Source organism: Lontra canadensis, unplaced genomic scaffold (genome assembly GCF_010015895.1).
Source record: "Lontra canadensis isolate GAN:19392208 unplaced genomic scaffold, GSC_riverotter_1.0 scaffold51, whole genome shotgun sequence".
NCBI lineage: Eukaryota > Metazoa > Chordata > Mammalia > Carnivora > Mustelidae > Lontra > Lontra canadensis.
Window position 1 is genome coordinate 9,387,728 of NW_022631045.1, and position 20,050 is coordinate 9,407,777.

At 35.7% G+C, this 20,050-nt stretch overlaps 1 protein-coding gene across 2 annotated transcripts; it reads right to left on the bottom strand.

The window, feature by feature from the left end:
• Nucleotides 1-19,564, bottom strand: ESD (esterase D). Of its 2 annotated transcripts, XM_032874022.1 has the most exons (9): nt 19,414-19,542; nt 18,136-18,254; nt 17,448-17,536; nt 13,651-13,749; nt 11,862-11,986; nt 10,695-10,814; nt 9,168-9,266; nt 6,795-6,962; nt 1-904 (listed from the first exon to the last, which is right to left on the bottom strand). In XM_032874022.1, the coding sequence occupies exons 2-9, from the start codon at nt 18,231-18,233 to the stop codon at nt 824-826; spliced, it is 879 nt and encodes a 292-aa protein (XP_032729913.1). In that variant the 5' UTR covers nt 18,234-18,254; nt 19,414-19,542; the 3' UTR covers nt 1-823. The 2 variants fall into 2 exon arrangements, with proteins under 2 accessions (XP_032729913.1, XP_032729914.1); XM_032874023.1 differs by lacking the exon at nt 9,168-9,266 and having other exon boundaries at nt 19,414-19,564.
• Nucleotides 19,565-20,050: the final 486 nt, after the last annotated feature.

Here is a 20,050-nt window from a genome sequence, read left to right on the forward strand (position 1 = left end):
TCAGGTTTCAAAAGTTAATTCATTAAGTTCTTAAAGGAACACAATAGGGTACTTAGAGAGACTGGTTACTATTCTTGGTGAGCTTACCAAACTAAATTTCTCCATGTAACTGAAGGAAAATACTGTGTTTACAGTAACATATGAAACAACTTTCCTTATATAGCTATTTTCAGATTGAATCTTATTGTTTAATTCTTGTCTCTTGGGAGATTCCAGAAATCAAGGTCCACACATCTGTCTGGCTGAAGAGATAAGAAATTTCAGTGGAATGGGTTTAGGAAATCTGGCTTCTAATCTTAGCTGTCCCACAAATGTGTAATGATGGGGAATTTACTTAACCTTTCTGAGCCTACTTCCTTATTTAACAACACATAGTTATTAAATGCCTATTAAAAGCCAAGTAGTTGCTAAACACTTAGAGATCTAACAGTGAACATAATGAAGACAGTCCATGCTTTCACAGACTTCAAGTCTGGCAAAGTGAGGGGTTTAGGCTAAATTACTTCTAAAACCTGTTCCTGAGTTAGCATTCTATGATTAAAATGGGATTATATTCATATGTTCTGTGGTTTGAGGTTAATACAACAATGATTTTCAAATGACCTTGACAAAGTTGTAAAGTATTAAATATTTCCCATATGAACACTGGTAGGATAACTTTTAAATCATAGGCAGGTTTTACATATTTATCCATAAAGTGATTCAACTACGGAATGATGCATTTTTAGCACTATGAAATCAATGTCTTGAAATCATTTTTCCCTTTCTATAATCTTGAGCAAATTTTATATAATCTTGAACAAATTCTCTTATCTGAAGTTTTTCATGCATTCAGGTATTTTGCATGATGTCTGATGTGATCGGTAATAAAGGTTGCAATGAAGTAGTAGCTATGATCATAACCCTAGAAGACAAAAGAGAGAAATGGTAAGATATTTACCAGTCAAAAACATCGATATTAAGGATGTTAAATATATCTCTCATGTCACTTAATTTTCTTGTAAATCCTGAAATTACTACAGCATAAGGAAGGTTTATAATCAAAATCAAGCTTATAAGTACTTGTACTTCAACATTTTCACTGGACATTAAAAGAACAGCAAAAACAGGAAGAAAAAGAAACACGGCATAGTCTAGTTTCTAGATGCTGCCATTAATATGCAAAGAGAGGAAGTAACACATTAGCTAAATGTACAGTATAAACAGGCGATCTTATCAACAAGGAATAAAAGAATTTAAAGAAGTCAGGAACATAGGCAAGAGGTTTCAACTCACAAAAGAAACACACTAACATCGGTAAGATGGAAAATATTAAAATACAAAAGCACACAAAGACATACAGAGAAAGAGCAAAAACCCACCAAAATGGTTAAACATTGTTTGGGAAGTCAAACAGAGCCATCGTAAGTCTAGTTAGGAATTTTACCTCCTACACAAGACAAGCATATCACATCTTTATTCAAGGAAAAAGGAATAATTCATCAAACCCTGACATCCCTTAGCAATAAACCACACTGGGTAAAGTCAGTAAACTATTTTGAAAACTATTCTGAAACAGAGAAAATGTAATAAACACATCTTATGCTATCTGGTTAATAAAAACCACATCTAGATAAATGGAGAGGAGATGCTTCCTTGGGGCATCCTCTGAGTATAAGAAGACACTTTCAAAGGAAAAAGAAAAAATGAAGGTGGGAAGAACCTAAAGGGGTTAATAAACTCCAGGTAATTTGGGGGCGGCCTCCCTTCCAAAACACAGTGAAATGTGGATTCTGCCCCAACACCTGTGCATGACAGTCCCTAACGTGACCGAGTTGCTAACCTCATGTAGTTTCACAGAAGTTTAATGTAGTGCAGTTTCAGGCACACAAGGGATACCTACGACTATTCTAGTTATTATTTATTATTGTTATTTTATTAGAGAAGTTCCAGGATAAAACAAAGTTATAATTTTGCGCTCTCAGGAGTGTACTGCAAGATTATGGTATATTTTATCTAAAATACAAAGCCACCGTCCATAACTTCCAGAGTGATATTTAACAGCAGATCCACTTTTACAAGAAAATAGAAAATGGCCTATCCCAACATAGCGAGAAAGATTTTTTTTTTTTAAGAGAGCGAGCCTGTGTTACATGAGCAGGGGATGGGGCAAAGAGAGAGAGAGAGAGAGAGAGACCTCAGATTCCCCACTGAGCACAGTGTCCATTGGGGGCTTGACCTCTCAATCCTGAGATCATGATCTGAGCTGAAATCAGAGTCAGACGCCCAACTGACTGAGCCGCCAAGGCACCCCAAGATTTTTTTTTAAATGTCAACTTAAAGGCAAGAGAACACATTAAACTTCTGGCATAAAAGATGCTTATATAATTTGAGCTAATTTTGCCATTCTTGATTGGTTTTCCTGTTCTATTTATTGATATTATGACATGGGTTAAGGTCCTTTCACGGACTTCTTTGAGTTGGTTTGCTGTTTGCTAAGCAGCTGGTCCAATTCCGTAGATTCACTGACCCTTGAAGGAGCCTTGGTTTTGCCTTGTACCTCCCACTTTAAATGGAAGAATCATCAGTAGCAAACTGAGTATAAAAATAAATGAACACATTCTTTCAATCTTCCCTCAACTCTCAAAAAAAGCAGCAGTGCCCCAGCAGTATGATGAACACCTAATCTAACAAGCCATGTTTTCCCCCACATTTTCTAGACCCAGTTAGAAAAGCTCAGATATGAATCCCTGGGTTATTTAGTTTCTTCAGGATACAAGGAAGACCTCCGAAAGGTGCTCACTTGTTTATTTCATAAGCACATCCTGAGAGTCTCTGTGCTGGCTAACTGCGCTAAGCAGGAGCACACAGGGACATGAGATCCCTGCACTTCTGGAATTCTCAGCCATGTTCTTACTGTTCTCTAACACGTATTGCAGCGGCCAAACAGCCTCTGAGTCTTCGAAAAGGGCCTGAGACTTGAAGAGGTGGGAGAGATAGCCTTGCTTCAGTGTTGTTTCTGGAAGTTTCTGTCAGGTCACTTCCTCACAACGTGACTTCAATTAACTGGAAATAAGACATGAAACTTCGAAGTAAGATCTGATCTTTGAACGCTATCAGAATTCTGCTGTCTAGTGCTTTTTCAATTTAGGTCTGCTAAAGCCAAAACAGGAAAATAAACATTCTATGAGGTAACAGACAAATATCCCTATGCACCACACTCACCTCTCAATTATTTTTCGGACAGTAGAGTATAAAAATAGATGGTGAGCACTTAACACCAAAAAGAGGTAAATAAATAAAGTTGGGTAAGTCATGTACATGATTGTAATAATTCTCGATCTTCCTCCTTAGTTCACATATAGTCCCTGTTTTTCTCAGTCTGCTTAATGCTTCACTGCTCCCACTTCTTTTTTTTAAAGATTTTATTTATTTATTTGACAGAGATCACAAGTAGGCAGAGAGGCAGGCAGAGAGCTGAGGGAGAAGCAGGGTCCCCCGCCAAGCAAGGAACCTGATGTGGGGCTCGATCTCAGGACCCTGGGATCATGACCTGAGCCGAAGGCAGAGGCTTTAACCCATTGAGCCACCCAGGCGCCCCCACTGCTCTCATTTCATAAGGAAAAACAGTTCTGTTGTACTTATACGCCAGTGATATGGCAGATAGGACTCTCAGACCTGAGGTCATCTGAAGTCAGTCAAAGTTGGTCTGAAAAACTTAAAGGCAGCTTCTCCGGAGCCATGCCCAGTCATGTCTACTCAGTTGCTCATTCAATTACAACTTCGGACTGTGTGGTTTGCTTTTAACCTGTACTTGCCAGAAGGAAAGTAAACAACAAATTCTGTCTGAGCTAAAGATTGTGGCTGGTAATTTCAATACTTTCCCACCTTTTTTTTTACGAACTGAATATTTTGTATTGACTCATTAAATACACCCAACTGTGTTTTTTTAGTTGCTTAGGATATAAGCATTTCAGATATAACTAAGTTGATTTATTTTGTTCCCCTCTAAGAATTTCATCAGTATTTTATTTCGATGCTGATTTTATAACAAACTCCAGAGATCTTTTAGTCTTTGCTGGCAGGCTAAAACTTGATTGTTGGTAGTAACAACAGAATTTCCTGACACCGCCTCAGGGGAAGAAGAGGCATCCAACACTGCTGGTGCCAAGAGACGATTTGGAAAGAAACACAGTTTATTACATTACTTATAGCTATTGTCAATGTAGTTAAACACACTATTCATCATCAAATTCGTATTTGGATTTCTCAGTTGGTTACTGACTAAAAACATGTAATTCTGGTGTTTAAATTAACCTAAGAAAATACTATTACTTAAAGATGGACACTCAGAAAAAACAAGATAAATTTAATATATTGGTTTTTGACATATTTTCCCACATGATCTATATATACATGTAAATATATTTGTAAATAAATATATCATATATATGTATGTTATTTACATGATCAAAATATTAGGGGAATTAAATTTTATTATTTTGTTATATATATAATCTTATATATAATATATAATTATATATAATCTTATATACATAACCTTATATATTATTATATATAATATATTATTTACCTGATCAAAATATTAGGGGAATTAAAAAAAACAGGGAGGCTGCTGTGATTTATTGTATAAGTTAGATCGCAGGTTATACATGAATTCTCCTTGTGTTAGCTAATTCCATGCTCCTCAGGAACACTGCTTCACCTTGCTTGGGAATGGTTAGACTGATCACAGGAGGACGTGCATTTCCATTCAAATGATCCTGCTTCCAATTCTGGTTCTACTGTAAACTAGCTGTGAGACCTTAGATACATTAATACTTTTCTGAGCCTATAAAATACACAGACAGGAGCCATATATGCAAACCTATGGCAAACATCACACTTAATGGGGAAACACTGAAAGCCTTTCCTCCAAGATCAGGAACGAGACAAGGTGCCACTTTTGCTACTTCTGTTCAACATAGTACTAGAGGTCCTAGCTAGAACAGGGGGGCAAGAAAAAGACATAAAAGGCATACAATCTGGAAACATATAAAATCATCTCTGTTCATAGGTGATATGATCTTCTACGCAGAAACCCTGAGGATTCCAAAGTAGTAAGGTACAAAAGCAACACACAAAAATCAGCCACATTTTTATACACTAACAATGAACAATCTAAAAAGAAAATTAGGAAAATAACTGTATCATTCCACTTATATGAGATACTTAGAGTAGTCAAATTTACAGAGAAAGTGGAATGATGGTGGCCAAGGGTTGGAGGCAGGGAAGAAGAAATAGAAATTAGTGTTTACAGGTATAAAGTTCCAATTTTACAAAATAAAAAGGTATGAAGATGGATGGTGGTGATGGCTGAACATTATGGATATATTTAGTAGCACAGATGTGTACATTTAAAAACAGTTAGGACGGAGGGGCACCTGGGGGGCTCAGTTAGTTAAGCAACTAACTCTTGATTTCTGCTCAGGTCATGATTTCAGGATCCTGGGATGGAGCCCTGTGGGGCTCTGTGCTCAGAAGGGAGTCTGAGGATTTTCCCTGTCCCTCCCCCTTTGCCCCTCCCCTGCTCGTGCTCTTTCCCCACCCCCAAATCAATACACAAAACCCTTTTTTAAAAAAAAGCTAAGGTGGTAAATTTTATGTATCGAATTCTGACACAATAAAAATGTTGAGGAAAACAAACAAACAAAAAAACCCCCCAGACAGGACAGCAATGGTTGCTCATTTGGTCCCATAAGGATAAAATGAGCTAATGCTGTGAAAACGTTTTGTAAACCGAAATGTACCACACTACACACTGACCTAGATTTAGCTGGACATGTATCATCATAATTATACATTTTAGATCAATGTGCCTGACACAGTACCCTAGAACATGAATAAAATGTTTTTTAAAATCATAATCATTTGTAATTTACAGTGTTCACTTTTTCTTCCTGAAATATTTTGTTTGTATTATATTCCAAAGTTTGTGAATAAGGAATTTTAAAAAACTAGAAGTAGAATTTCTTTAATTTAACGATTTAGCATTCAGGTACGTAAGTAGTAGAGAGTCAAGAGTCTTTTAGTCAAAGAAAACCTGCAAACCAATTGAAATTCAGTAATTATTCTTAAACCACAAAAAATGCCAAGTAGCACAATGGATAGATTAGCAACTAACTCAAACAGTATAAAGTGCCTAAGTGTTCGTGAGACAAACAGTTCACAGATCCTGAGGCTAAGATGTGTATATAAAGTGGAGAGTAATTAAGGTAGAAGCTTCTACTTGCTATTTACTGTGTAAACAGCTCTGTGTCAAGACAGACACAGCCAGTAAAGCTGCACTTGAAGTCGTATTCAAGCATGAAGCTTCTTGTTCTTCACTGGTTCTATGGTGGGACAAAAAAATTATAAATACTTTTCACTTCTGAAAGCTTTCCTCTTCCTGTGGGATGTGATCACAAGTTAGTAAGAAGGCTTTCACTTTAAGTGTCTTGTTATAATTAAAAAATTCCTTACTAGAGGTAGCTTTTCAAATTCTGAAATATAAAGTATTATGGAATCTTGCTTATTTATTTATTATAAAAAGAGAGTGAGTGAGTGCGGGCAGGGGGTGCAAAGGAGAGGGAGACTCTCAAGCAGACTTGGAGCTGAGCACGAGCCAGACATGGGGCTCGATGTCACAACCCTGAGATCATGACCTGAGCTGAAATCCAGAGTCAGATGCTTAACTGACTGAGCCACCCAGGTACCCCTGGAATTCTGCCTTATACTTAGTTACTTAGAACAAGCTGAGGTTTCCTAGTACTTGCCTCTTGTAGTCTAAAAACAACAGGGACTTTCTTTTCGGTACAGGCAGCTATGAAGCTATCAGGTAGTAACTGTCCATCTGTAAGGAACTGGTCATCTTTCCCTTGATCAATCAGTATGTCCAGCTGAGAACCTGGGTAGGACTTCACAAGGTGGGTAGCATCATAAGCCTAGAAAAAGAAAAATATTGAAAAATAAATTTGAAAGTGTCCAGAAAGATGTTCTTCAAAACAGACTGCAGTAAAACCAAATAGAAATTTAACGTTATTTAAGCTCTAAGGATGATTAAATCCGAAAAATGCTTTCTTGTTGTCTTGCCTGGTTTTTATTTATAAGGTCTTCAGAAATCTATGCCCCACTTATAGCCTCTTTACTTCTAAGCAGTCCTGGGCCAGTGGCAAGAATTCTGTATCTCAGCACTCTTCATAGAAGAGACTTTTTTCTTCTAAACCTTTGAGGTTCTTAATCACCTCTCCACTCCAAAAAGAACAAAAACAAAATTGTAATTTTTTATCTTTATAAATCCCTCCACAAGTTGACTATTTCTTCTAACTTCCTTATTTATATATTTTTCTATTTCCAGATATTTTCTATTTCAAATAGTCTATTTTGTTGCCTCTTCTTTTTGGCTCTAATTCCAGACTTAAATACATTCAGCCTTCTCTTCTGTGGTCTGTTGAACAGCACCAAATGTCTGCTATCCCGGTGAGCTTTCAGGAAGATTTAATTTAAATAATCTGAATCATATAAACAGCCCCCCAACATCTGTTATCTGAAGAGCTGCCACTAGATACAAATGTAAATTTTACCATCTACTTTTAAGTATTCTTGATTATTAATATATATTCAGTAGCCATAACTTCTATGCACCAAATAAGACAGACAAAACCCCAGATTTCCCTTCTAAAGTATTGTTTTTTTAAGACTTGCTTTCTTTATTCTTATAAGGGGACAATGGAAAGGGATCTATAAAGTCCAACTAGTGTTAAGTTCCGTGATTTCATACTTCTGCATGGCCTCCTTATTCCAACAGTAAATTAAATGATAGCCTAAATGCAATATAATTAAATGGTAAAATCGACTGTCCCTAGAGAAAAATTATATAATTAGATTCCTTTATAGGTTACCTGTGCCTCTACCTCTCCTCTCCTTTCTTCCAACCAGTTCATCTTTTCCTTTCTTTTTTTTTTTTTTGAAGATTTACTTATTATTTGACAGAGAGAGTGAGAGAAGAAAGTTCAAGCAGAGGGACAGAGAGAATCCCAAGAATACCACTTGCCAAGTGGGGAAGCCAATGCAGGGCTCAACCCACAATCTATGAGATCATGACCTGAGCTGAAATCACAAGTCGGACGCTTGACTGAGCCACCCAATGACCCCACCAGTTGGTTTTTTACCCAACTCCCATCAGAACCTAAGCTCCACGTGGATGAGAAAGGTTATCACCTTCGTGACCTAAGATTGCAAACTCCACACAGGCTCTGCACAGTAGCAAGGACCCCAAACACCCAAGTAAGCTCACAAAGTACCTAACAGTAATCACTTCCTGCATTCTTCCATTATAATACAAATCTAAGCCTAAACGAAATAGAATTCTAGGCTGGTGACTCAAGATTAACCCCCCAATTTGTTAAAATTTCAATGACCCATCTTAAAATTAGGATCCATGTGTGAATGACCCTGAACACACAACAGTAGGATAAAAAAGCTTTTTTCTTCCCTCCACTCAAGTATTTTCTACTTGTTAACATGCACATGATGAATGAATGCATTTGCAAAATATTCAAACTCTTGGTGACGTTTGCAAATAGCTTATTTCTGCATAAAAGTCACACAGGTCTCGAGAGAAAGAGCCATTTTTTAAATTTTCATTTTGAAGCATCTGGTCCCCTGCTTGAAAAAGCAATCTTGCTATTGGGAATGTGCACATAAATATACATCACACAATATCTATTTTTAAAGACTTTAAAGCCTGGAATTTAAAATCCAAATCTGAGACATGCTGGATTTTGAAAGAGATATGTGAAATAATTAAAAGGCTAGAACTCATGCTTCCTGTGTACATGGTTAATAAGAGGCAAATTCTAAAGTCAGCAATAAAATGTGGTATTTTCTGGTAATGTTAATTTAGAAACAAACATGAACGTTAATCACTCACAGAAAAAAAAATGTAGTTTCAGAACATCCACCACAATTCAATACAATTAGAAAATAGGGCTTTTTTGTTGTTGATATCGTTCTACGTATATGCTTTTGTTAATTATTTTAGCTCTGGATCTTTCAGTGAGTTAGGAATATAATGTCTGTGGTGTGTAGCTTTTTCACAGGTTTGAAAACCTAAGAATGAGTATGAAGACAGCCACCCCAGTACCTACCTTCCATTTACTTTGATCTGTTCCCAAATATCCACTAAAGGCTTTTTTGCCCCAAGGACAGAGCACTGGGTTGCAAATGGGAGCAAATGCCGACACAGACTTCAGAAAGAAAGGAAATTTAAAAACAAGTTATATTTTGCAAAAAAAAAAAAAAAAAAAAGAACATTTGCAACTTACTTAAAAACTCAGAAGTTCATCTGCAACTTGCTTATAAACTCTGACTTGACATGAAAACTTCCCTGTGAACAATTTTCTGTTGGCTAGGTGAAGCACTCAGATTGCATGCCTCTCCGTTATACAGCTTGTGTGTGTTCCGTTAAAAGAGCTAATTAACCATATGTGCCAACAGACTGTAAAGCAATACCTTACATTTTTATTAAATAAGACACAAACACAAGTTTATATTTTTTCTACTCACTTTTTCCACCTAAAATTAATGAGTAGTACTACAGAACCGTTTATAACCACCTTTGTGAACATGTTATTAAATCAGACACACATTATTTCTCTTAAGCAGGGCCAAGAAAGCACTGAGCAAAGCCCTTAAATGTTTGTCTTCTATACAGTCCTGTTTTTCACTGGATAAGTGTCAGAGATGGAACCGTTCAGTTTCAGAGCACTTATCAAAGTATGTGTTTATCAATGTCTACTACTTTTTTTAAAGGACAAAAAACAACTGAATCTGACTTTCTCCCTTGGATGTAATAAACTAATTGCCTTATGTACAAAAAATAGAAAATAAGGCCTTAATTTAAAAACCTACTGTCAAGACATGAATTAGCTCAACTTTATAATAATGCCTACTAAGAAAAAAATATCTGGTGCCACAGTAAGAAACTGCTATAAGAAATACTGTCATTTCTTAAGGACACACCTGAAATGGCTAAGACATTCTTTCTAAGGGAAGGAAATGCATTAAAGAAATCTTGAGCTATCTGATAGTCCTGGGATGTTAAAGACAGACGCAATCCTGAGATTATCACTATTTCATCGTTTCCTTTTTCAACATGACTGTAGGTAGCCCTGACCAGGAGGACATTTTACATATGGTGGTTATTCCAACTTGGCTTCTTTAAACAACAGAAAGTAAAGCGACACAGTTTAAAATAAATGAATGGAAAGACTGAGTGTTATTCTTCAGTTAAGCTGCAATCCAATTTTCATCAGAGGCAATGAGAAGAGAGAATACTTGAACTGTTACAAATCATGAATATCTTCTTCTACCTCAGAAAATCAAAGTCAACTTTATGGTGGGGGGGGAAGCCTAGAAGACTAAAGTTTGAATAGAAGCAACAAAAATTGTTTTATCATATTTCTAGTAGACCAACTGTGATAGAATTCCTATACTTCTGATTCTGGAGCATAGAATTGTGTGGTCAAATTTTATACTTTTCCCTTACAGCCCCTTGAAACTCCCAACACTAGGAAAGTTCAGTCCCATAAAATACCTTAATTTCACTCTTTGAAAGTTCCTGACTTGTATTACCCAAGAGAAATACTTGCCACTGAAAGCTTCGGTAATCTTACTTTGTACTTTCCAGGATTCTTCAAAGCACAAATCAGAGCTCCATGGCCTCCCATGGAGTGGCCAAAAATAGACATCCTTTGGGGGTCCACTGGAAAATTGGCATTTATGAGCCGGGGAAGCTGGAGAGAATTTAATAGTGTGACAAAAGATGAAAGAAACAAGTTTAGACTTTTTCAAAGTCATATAAAATAATTACACAATTAACACTTCCAAATCAGAGTCCCAAAATACTACGAGCCATAAAGATGAAAAAAAAAATCTCAGGTAGAGGATTATTAATGTATCACTGGAAAAAAGGAATCCTCAGGAAGCAAATTAAAGATGATGCAGAAAGAGCCTTTAAAAGTGTCTTAACTTTTGGTCTAGTAATTTCACTTCCTGGCATCTACTCTAAGGGAAAAGTCCTTAGGGAGAAAGAATTATACATACAGTCACTGTAATAACATTTATTGTGGTAAGAAATATATGTAAATATGTAAACATCCTACATTAGGGAAAACTAAATATGACATATGACAGAATATTATGCAATTATTATGGCTATGTTACAAATAGAGTACTCAAAATTATCTATTTTATTCAACTAAAAAAAAGAACAAGACGAAAAAATTTTTACAACTGTATGAAAACTGGTCATACAAAAAAAAGCCTAGAATATACCAGGACATAGTTATTATTTGGGGCATGGAATAATGGGTGATTAAAATTTTATATTATTGTTTCTGGGTTTTTATGGTATACATATTAATAATTAAAATAATAAAACTTAGAAAAATAAATAAACTGCACAAAAATATTATTAACAGAAGCAATATTTACCCTTACCCTTTCTAAGAAAGCCTTAGTTCATCAGTATAAAATACGTCTGGATAAACCAGCTGCTAGAGTTTTTTCATATATTGCTTTCTATGTATACTCTGGGTAGTGTACACAGGTATCAATATAATTATTACCCTCTTTAAAATTGTACTTAATATTAATTTAAACCGTAGTAAATAAGATTACTTACAAGGAAACTTTGGAATGTTCACTAAGATAATCAATAAATCTGTACCAAATAGATTCAAGAGTTCCATACCCTGGTTTAAAATTCTCAGGACTAGAGAGACTTTGTGTCCCACACCAAACTACTGGCAATCGTCGATTAATAAATACAATGAAATTACCTCCTCAGTTACATAGGAGTACATTCTGTAGTTAGTTTTCCAAGGATCTTCAGTGGCATCCACATAAAATCCAGCACCAGTGCCGAAGTCCCAGCTCTCATCTTCTCCTTTAATATTGCAGCCCCCTAGCAAGGACATATCCCGTGGTCTCATCTACTCCATGTTTAGTAACACTCTTTTAAATGAATCTGACAGTGCATTTGTATTTGAGCTGTTCACCAAATATTGCAGTTCTCTGCCTTTTGGGGCACATACGCCCTGGCCCTCTTGTCCCTGCATGGGGCCACGTGACTAGTTCTAGCCAATGAGGTGGGAGCGGGAATACCCTTCTAGGCCGGAGAATTCACTTTACTAAGGTCAGGCACACTGGCTTTCTTTGCGGATGGAGTGCCCTCCTATGTATTCTGAATATTTGCTTCTTCACGTTTACCTGTCGAAGGATTACACCCTCTCTCCATTCTTCTAAAACGTGTTGAGATTCTTCCCTGAGGACCCTCCACTATTACCAAAACTTCTTTTCTCTTAGAAGGGAAGGGAGAAAAATGCTTGTGCTCAGATCACTATCTTGCACTGAAAACACTTCCTACGAACTTTGGAAGCATTCCATTATATTTCCCCTATTTATTCATCCCTCAGTGGGATTTTCTTATAATCTTTAAAAATTTATTAGGTTTTATTTTATATGCTTGCAGGTGGTTAAAGAGCCAACTACTGGGACTATTAATAGAATCACGGGAATAGGTAGTTTCAGGAAAACGACCTCTTTATGATATTCAGTACCCTCATCCACGAACATGGCATTTTCCCCTTCATTAAAGTCTTCGTTCCGGACTGTTAGCAAATTTTATATTTCTTTAAAAAAATAAATCTTCGCATTTTACAAGTTTATTCCTAGGCATTTAATATTCGGATGCTATTCAGAATTAAATTTTTTATTACATTTCTGATGAGGTAAGTCTTGCGTTGGTGTGCATGTCCTGTGAAGGAAATGCACTACTTCCCAAGGCTAGCCACTTATCTTCCAGATGCTTTTAGCTCCCATTTAATAAATTCTATTTCCTGAGACTTCTAGGGTCACAATGTAAGTTTTAACTCTCTAATGGACTGAGTTCTCAAATATTTGATAGTTTCATCTCTCTAAGGTAAGCATGCTAGTTATTTATATTAAAACCAATACACATTATGGGGCACCTGGGTCGCTCAGTGGTTAAGCCTCAGCCTTCAGCTTGGGTCATGATCTCAGGGTCCTGGGATCGAGTCCCGCATCGGGCTCTCTGCTCTGTGGGGAGCCTGCTTCCTCCTCTCTCTCTCTCTCTGCCTGCCTCTCTGCCCACTTGTGATCTCTCTCTGTCAAATAAATAAAATCTTAAAAAAAAAAAAAAAACAAAACCAATACACATTAAACTGTCTGATGAGCAGATGAGAAAAAACCATAATTTTTATGTGACAAGAGAGTTAACCTATGGAATAGAAATATTTTTATGCATTTTGGCACTAGTGCCAATATGATAGATTAACTAAGTTGCTCAGTCTCTGTTTTGCAGTGTCTTAATCTATAAAATGGGAATAGCAAAAAACTCTCATGAGAGTGAGGTCATGAGCAAGATTCACAGTGAGGAAAATATATAGCGTGGTATTTTAGAGTACTGATATCATCTGAAAGATTAATAGAGATAGTAGCTAAAAAATAAAATAAATAAAAAATAAGGTAATATTACATTATACCACTTATGACTTAGTCTGAAAGATTTGTATTTCTACAAAGGATCTCTGGACTGAGAACACTTACGAGGACTGGTATCTGGAGCAATGATGATGAGGCCATGTTCGGAGGCAGCTTGCTGATAACCAGCCTTTGATATAAAATTTTGTTCTGTGCAAGTCAAACCTGAGGATCAGAAATAGTGTTATCTCATGCTACCCTGTGAATGGTTTATAAGATGTAACCCTTTTATAATGCAGGAAAAGAAGCTCATTTGGTATTATTAAAACACTTTAAAAAAAATAATTCTAAAGGAGACGATAAAGTTCCCTTTCTCATAAAATTTACAATAATACTAATCTAAGAAAACTGTCTTACGTTAAATGCTCCCACAGCAGTCCTTTCAAAGTTACTCACTAAAGTTTCAATTATCGAAATCCTTAGGACCAGAGATATTTGGGAATTCAGAAATTTTCAAACTGTGGAATGGCAATATGGTGTGGAAGCCAATGTGCTCTCAACCCCAGTGGAGTGTTGTCAGACATGCTAATGAAACATGTCACTATTCCTGCATCGAAACATAAATATTCATGATAAGTCATCATAATACTGTAAATGACTCAATTTTTATTTTTTTATGTGTGAGTAGTCCTCAGCAACAAAATTCAGCCTGATCGTCTCTATTCCTTGCCGTTTTAAGGAGAAATGGTCACCACATACCTTCCTTAAATTTTCCAGCTGTTTCTGCCCTTTTCCCTAGGTATAGCCTTTTCATTCAAGTGATGGAAGAGATGACTGAATCCTCTCATTACAGAAGGGCCAAGAATAAACCGGCAATAGATGGATGAGCTAAGTACCACATAACTCAACACCCTTTTTCCAGTGGCCAATGCTAAATATCCCCCTACATCTGATAATTAGTGACATCAAAGCTTACTAGTATGCACAATGCAGTATGAATTAACTATGAGACACTTTTATAGTTTCCATTTATCCCCTAGCGGCCAGCCAGGGGCTGATGAAATGGTTGCTAGTGAAGACTAAATTAATACATGATTACAAGATACAAAGTTACAAGTATCATTGGATGACGTGTTCACGTTTAACGTTAGGATGCACATACTTTCACGAGTCCTGGCAGGAGAACAAAGTCCTTGGTTGTCCACCATGTTCCTTCCTAGTACATCTTCCAGAGATACAGATGCCTCATCATGATGGAGAACTACCCCAAATACTGATAAAAGGGCAGTAGTCTTGATGACCTTAGTGTAAATGTATTCAGAGGCAAGGTAACAGGGTAACAAGAATGGGTTTTGGATTTCAGACAGGATCTGGTTCTAGAGATGTTACTTACTGGCTAACCAAAATCAGGCAGGTAACTTGAATATTCTGAGCCTCAGTTCTTTCATTTGTAAAATGGGGATAATATTGTTATGATTATCTCATAGCATGGCTGTTGAAGACTAAATGTGGTAATGTAAAAAGCCTTGAGTCATGTCTCAGACCCAGTGCACAGTGTCTTACACTTGGGAAATGTAAATGTTTAGCAACCAGAGAAAAATTCGTCTTTTTTTCCTAGTCAAAACACAAATTCTTTGATGAAGGTATTGGAAATGAACTGCAGACTCATAGAAATAGAGATAATTCTACTAGCAGAATTACTCTCAAGAATATAAAGAGGGTTACTAATTAGTATTAGTATTAGTATACTAATCTTTATCAACTAAGCTTACTTTATATGAAGAGCTTTGGGGATTTTTTGGCTAACAGCTTTACTGAGGTAGAATTCAGAAGCCATACTATTCACCCATGTGAAGTGTACAGCTGCATGACTGTTGGAATACTGACAATTATGGAACACTACCGCTAATCTAATTTTAGAATATTTCTATCACCCCAAAAAGAAAACCCATACCCATCAGCTGTCACTTCCTATTTTCTCCTAATCCCTGCCTCCTCAGCCCTAGGTAATCAGTCTTTATGGATGTTTGTTCTGGACATTTCACATAAATGGAATTTAACACTATGTCATCTCTTGTGGATGGCTTCTTTCACCTAGCATGGTTTCAAGGTTCACCCCTGATGCATGCCGCATCTGTGAGGACTTCATTACTTTTTGTTGTTGAGCAGTAATTCCACTGTGTGGCTATACCACATGTTACTTATTTAGTTAGTTGACAGACCTTTGGTTTGTTTCCACTTTTTTGCTATTTTAAATAATGTATAATGTAATATATGGACATTTTTGTATGAGTTTTTAAATGGACACATATTTTCAATTCTCTTGGGTATATGGCTAATGAAGGGCTGTTCTGATGGTCACCTTGACTTGGGAGACGCAAACCAGGCCATCATGACCATCTTTTAGAATTTCAGTTTGGAAGCTTTCATTCAGTTACCTTAGTAATTTTAGAAATATAACAATTGATGTCAGTCTCTCTGCCATGGTTTTCCTTCACCTTAACAGGAAATTAATATCCTGAAATTCTTTTGCCATTATTTCTCAAGTGTATAGTCTGACAACCTTAATTTTTTTTTTTTTTTAAGAAAATCAAGCCTTAGGTTCCAAGGTCTATGTTCTTCAGAATCTCACTATGGAAATTGTCCTGTCATGTGATATAAACAAACACAAATTCTGTTTTTTACTCACAAAGCTCAGATGATAGGTCTTATTACTCTAGTACCTCTTACACAATATCCTGGTACTTCTGATCTAGGTTATTATACTTAGAGCCAGGAGAAAGGACTCCAGCAGCTGTCACCAGGAACCACATGCAAAAAGAACAGCGGGAAGATTAAATACAGCGCTGGGCTGTAAGTCAGAAAACTTGTTCACTCTGTCATGTGATACTGGTCAATACATAAGTTCTCGGGGCCTGAGAAACAGTTACCTATTCTATAGATTACATGACTTCGAAGGCCACCATCAGTTACACAATACTGTTTCTAAAACAAGCATGCACTTTTGTTCTTGTTGCTTTTGGCAATACCCAATGCTCCTCCTGCAAAAACAGTTTGCTTTTTTCAATCACAGAAGTGGGTTGTTGGTTACAATCAGATAGACACTCAATTTTTACCTTTTATTTCTTTTTATTTTTTATTTTTAAAAATTTTTACCTTTTAAAATGAAATGTTTATTCTCATTTTAAATGACTGGTATTTGGGGCTTTTCCTTGGTAAAGCACACGTAAGAGAGGATTTATTAAAATCCAAGCTATAAGCAATTTTAAAGTAACAAAAATAGCACTCTATGACATAATTTGGTACCTATCAAGTTTCTCCTTATGTTTGCTTCTAAAGATAAAATGACAACGTTTTGTGAAAAAATTAGCAGATAGCTTCAAACTACTGGTGGCAAAACCTAACTCTCTCATATTTCATTCTACAGTCTTTAATATTCACCACTGATTAAGAAGCTTTAGTGTTTTTCTGTGATTTTCCTGTTACCAGAGAAGATTGAATTAAAATTCAATTAAAACATTCTAGAGAAGACTATAAGAACTTACTTGTCTATAGTTTTTAATTAGCGTATTATGGGTATTCTGGTTTTACCTAATATTGTTCTATTTGAGTGGTAAAATCTCTACAAACTTCAGAAATTCTTAGGTAAGTACAAATTAACTTTTCGAAGCTCTCGCTATTGAGTCCAGAGTTTTCCATTCTCTATTAAATAACTTGGTTTAATTTTAAAAGAAGTGAAATAAATATAATTCAGTAGGTCTGAAATTATTCTCAGGATAAAGTAAGAGTAGACTCTAAGTGGCTCCTACCGTCTTTTACAAATGGCTCAGCAAGCATACCAGTAAGTCAAGATAAAAGAGTAAGATAAGGCCATTAAAAAGAAAAAGGAACTCCTTCCTAAAACTCAAACGTGTAACACTTACCAGACAGCCAATACAGAGCAGGGCATTTTTCAGTTTCTGCCTTTGGTGGTAAGTAGATACCAAATTTCATTTTGCAGCTCAGTTCAACACTGTAATTTTAACAACCATGACAAAAAAAAAAAAAAAAAAAATCAATGCCTCTCACTGGTTAAAGACAGAAACATAAAATAAGTGATTTAATGTCCAAAATCAGTAATTCCATCAACATTTAAGGAATATACCTTGGCCCTTAAAGAAAAAATGGGGCCAAATTAGCATACTGCTCTATTAACCAACCTGGGTCTTTGCTGTGCATAGCATATATCATTTGGGGGTGGAGGGGAGATAAATGAAAAGAACAAATATAATACCCTCAATGTAGCACCAATATTACTAAAAGAAAAACTGCTTTTGTTTATAAAGAGATGTGTGAAATAACAAGGTTTTATAAAAAATAAATCCTAAAGATCTTATATCACATGTTTGTTCGTGGGGACTGAACTGTACCATATCTTTAATTTGTTCTTTGCCATTAATATCTTACTATAATCATTAATATCACAATGAGGTAATTTTGATAAAAACCACAGGTATTTTTCCATGTAAATGGTAATGTGTGTAACAATTATATTCCATGGGTCTATTTAAGAAATCAAATAGATGGAAGCAGAACGAGAGATACCTAAAATTTTATCTTCTTGGTAGTTACCTGTCATGTTCAAAAACTTTCTGCAACCCTTCAAAGCATTTGTTGCTGGAAATCTCCTTCAATGCCATTCTTCCTTTATTAGTAAAGATTAATTTCATTAATTTCTAGAATATTCATTCCTGAAAAATTTGAAACAAAACTGTTTTCAGATGAATTACCCAACATACAACTGTTTTCTACTAAGACTGTTTTTTTCACTTGCTAATTTTCCCTGATAAATAACATTAACAAACTGACTCACACTTATGCTTGTTACGCATTTTAGGAAACTTTAGTATGTCAATACTAATTTATCCAGTAGGGTAACAAGCTTTTTCTTTTTGTGGACTGCCCCAAATTCTTTTCAGAAAGAGGGAGAATATATACTAAGTAACTACTTTAGCTCAGAAGATCAAAAATTGTTAATAGTTTACCTGTCAACTGTAGCAAAGGAATCAAAGAATTGGTCTTACTCATTATAGCTGATTTTTTAAAACGGGAAGAAAATGATGTCACCATAATGATTTGGTAACAAGAAGTGGTAACATTTATTGAGCATTTACACTGTGATCACCATTTAGCTATATGCGCACCCAGGTCGAATTCCTTGTGCTATGAGAGTGTTTCTGAGAAAATGATGCCCGACTTTTAGATCAACAACTCTCCTTTTAAAATGAACCGACAAGTAAAACATTGGTGAATTAAAAGTGCAGCTTATCGATGGGAGATTTTGAAGTCTGGTAATTCCTTTCTCTGAGACAAATCTTTTAAATGTTCGTAAATAATTTTAAAGGTAAATGTTAAAATACCACTCGTTATTAATTTTTAATAATACAAAAAAAGGTCAGTAAACTATCCTTACCAGAAGTGCCTGCTTAGCGAAGAGGAACCATCCTGTTTCTGATGTGTATCCCTCAGGAAGGATTCCCTTCTCCTCCTCATTATAAATCAGTTAGCCGTACACACTAAATAGAAAAATCCTCAGACACTAGGGACAGGTATTACCACTCTTGTGGTCTTCTCTGTGAATAAGTTCCACACAATTTCTACTGACATTCTCAGTAACAGTATATTGACCAGTTGTGTTGTTAGGGTTACTCTAAAAAAATACGTAACAATAATCTTAAAAAGTTAATCTTGGAAATGTCTTTGCAAAATTCTAAATAAGATTAGTTTCAAGCCTACAATTTAGTAATTTCCTCAGTAAATCTAAATACTAAATACTCAGTAAATCTAAATATTAGTTTTGCATTGGAAAGCTGGGATTTGAGCCAGGAAGCCTGACATCAGAGCCCCTACTTTTCACTGCTGTGCTCTCCTGCTTCTTTGGAGGGTCTTTACATATTCTCTTTTTTAGATGCTCTGAGATTGACTATTAAAATCCTATTAAATTCACAGGATTAGGGCTTACTATTATAGAGAAATTACCTTCTATTCACAGGTTTATGCATTTAATCTGTAAGAGATCAATTCTTAACAAACTGCTTACAAAGGTTACTAATTATTATTAACTTCAGCTATTCTTGCTCATGATCCTGGCTTAAATAACTCACGAACACACGTAATTTTAACATACTTACATGAGATGAAGGAATAGAAATTTTTTGCTAAATTAGTCTATAAGAATGTCCTATTTTCTTAATTTTAGGAAGGGATATGTCTGCTTTCCCAAGCCATGGCACACTGAGTATATATCTAGCACATAAGAGATAACTAATAATTATTTGTTGAATTAATGAATAATTTATTTTATTCACTTCTGACTACCAACTATGTGAAAGTTTTAAAAATCAGCTTGTCCTTCATCTTTTCTGTTCTATGCTTTGTTATTTATCTTTTTTAGTAAAGCACTAGTCTACTACTTGGCTTTTTTTGCCTGCATCAAAGGATAGATGACCCTGAAAAAATAAAAAAAAGAAAGACCAAGTGGCTTATA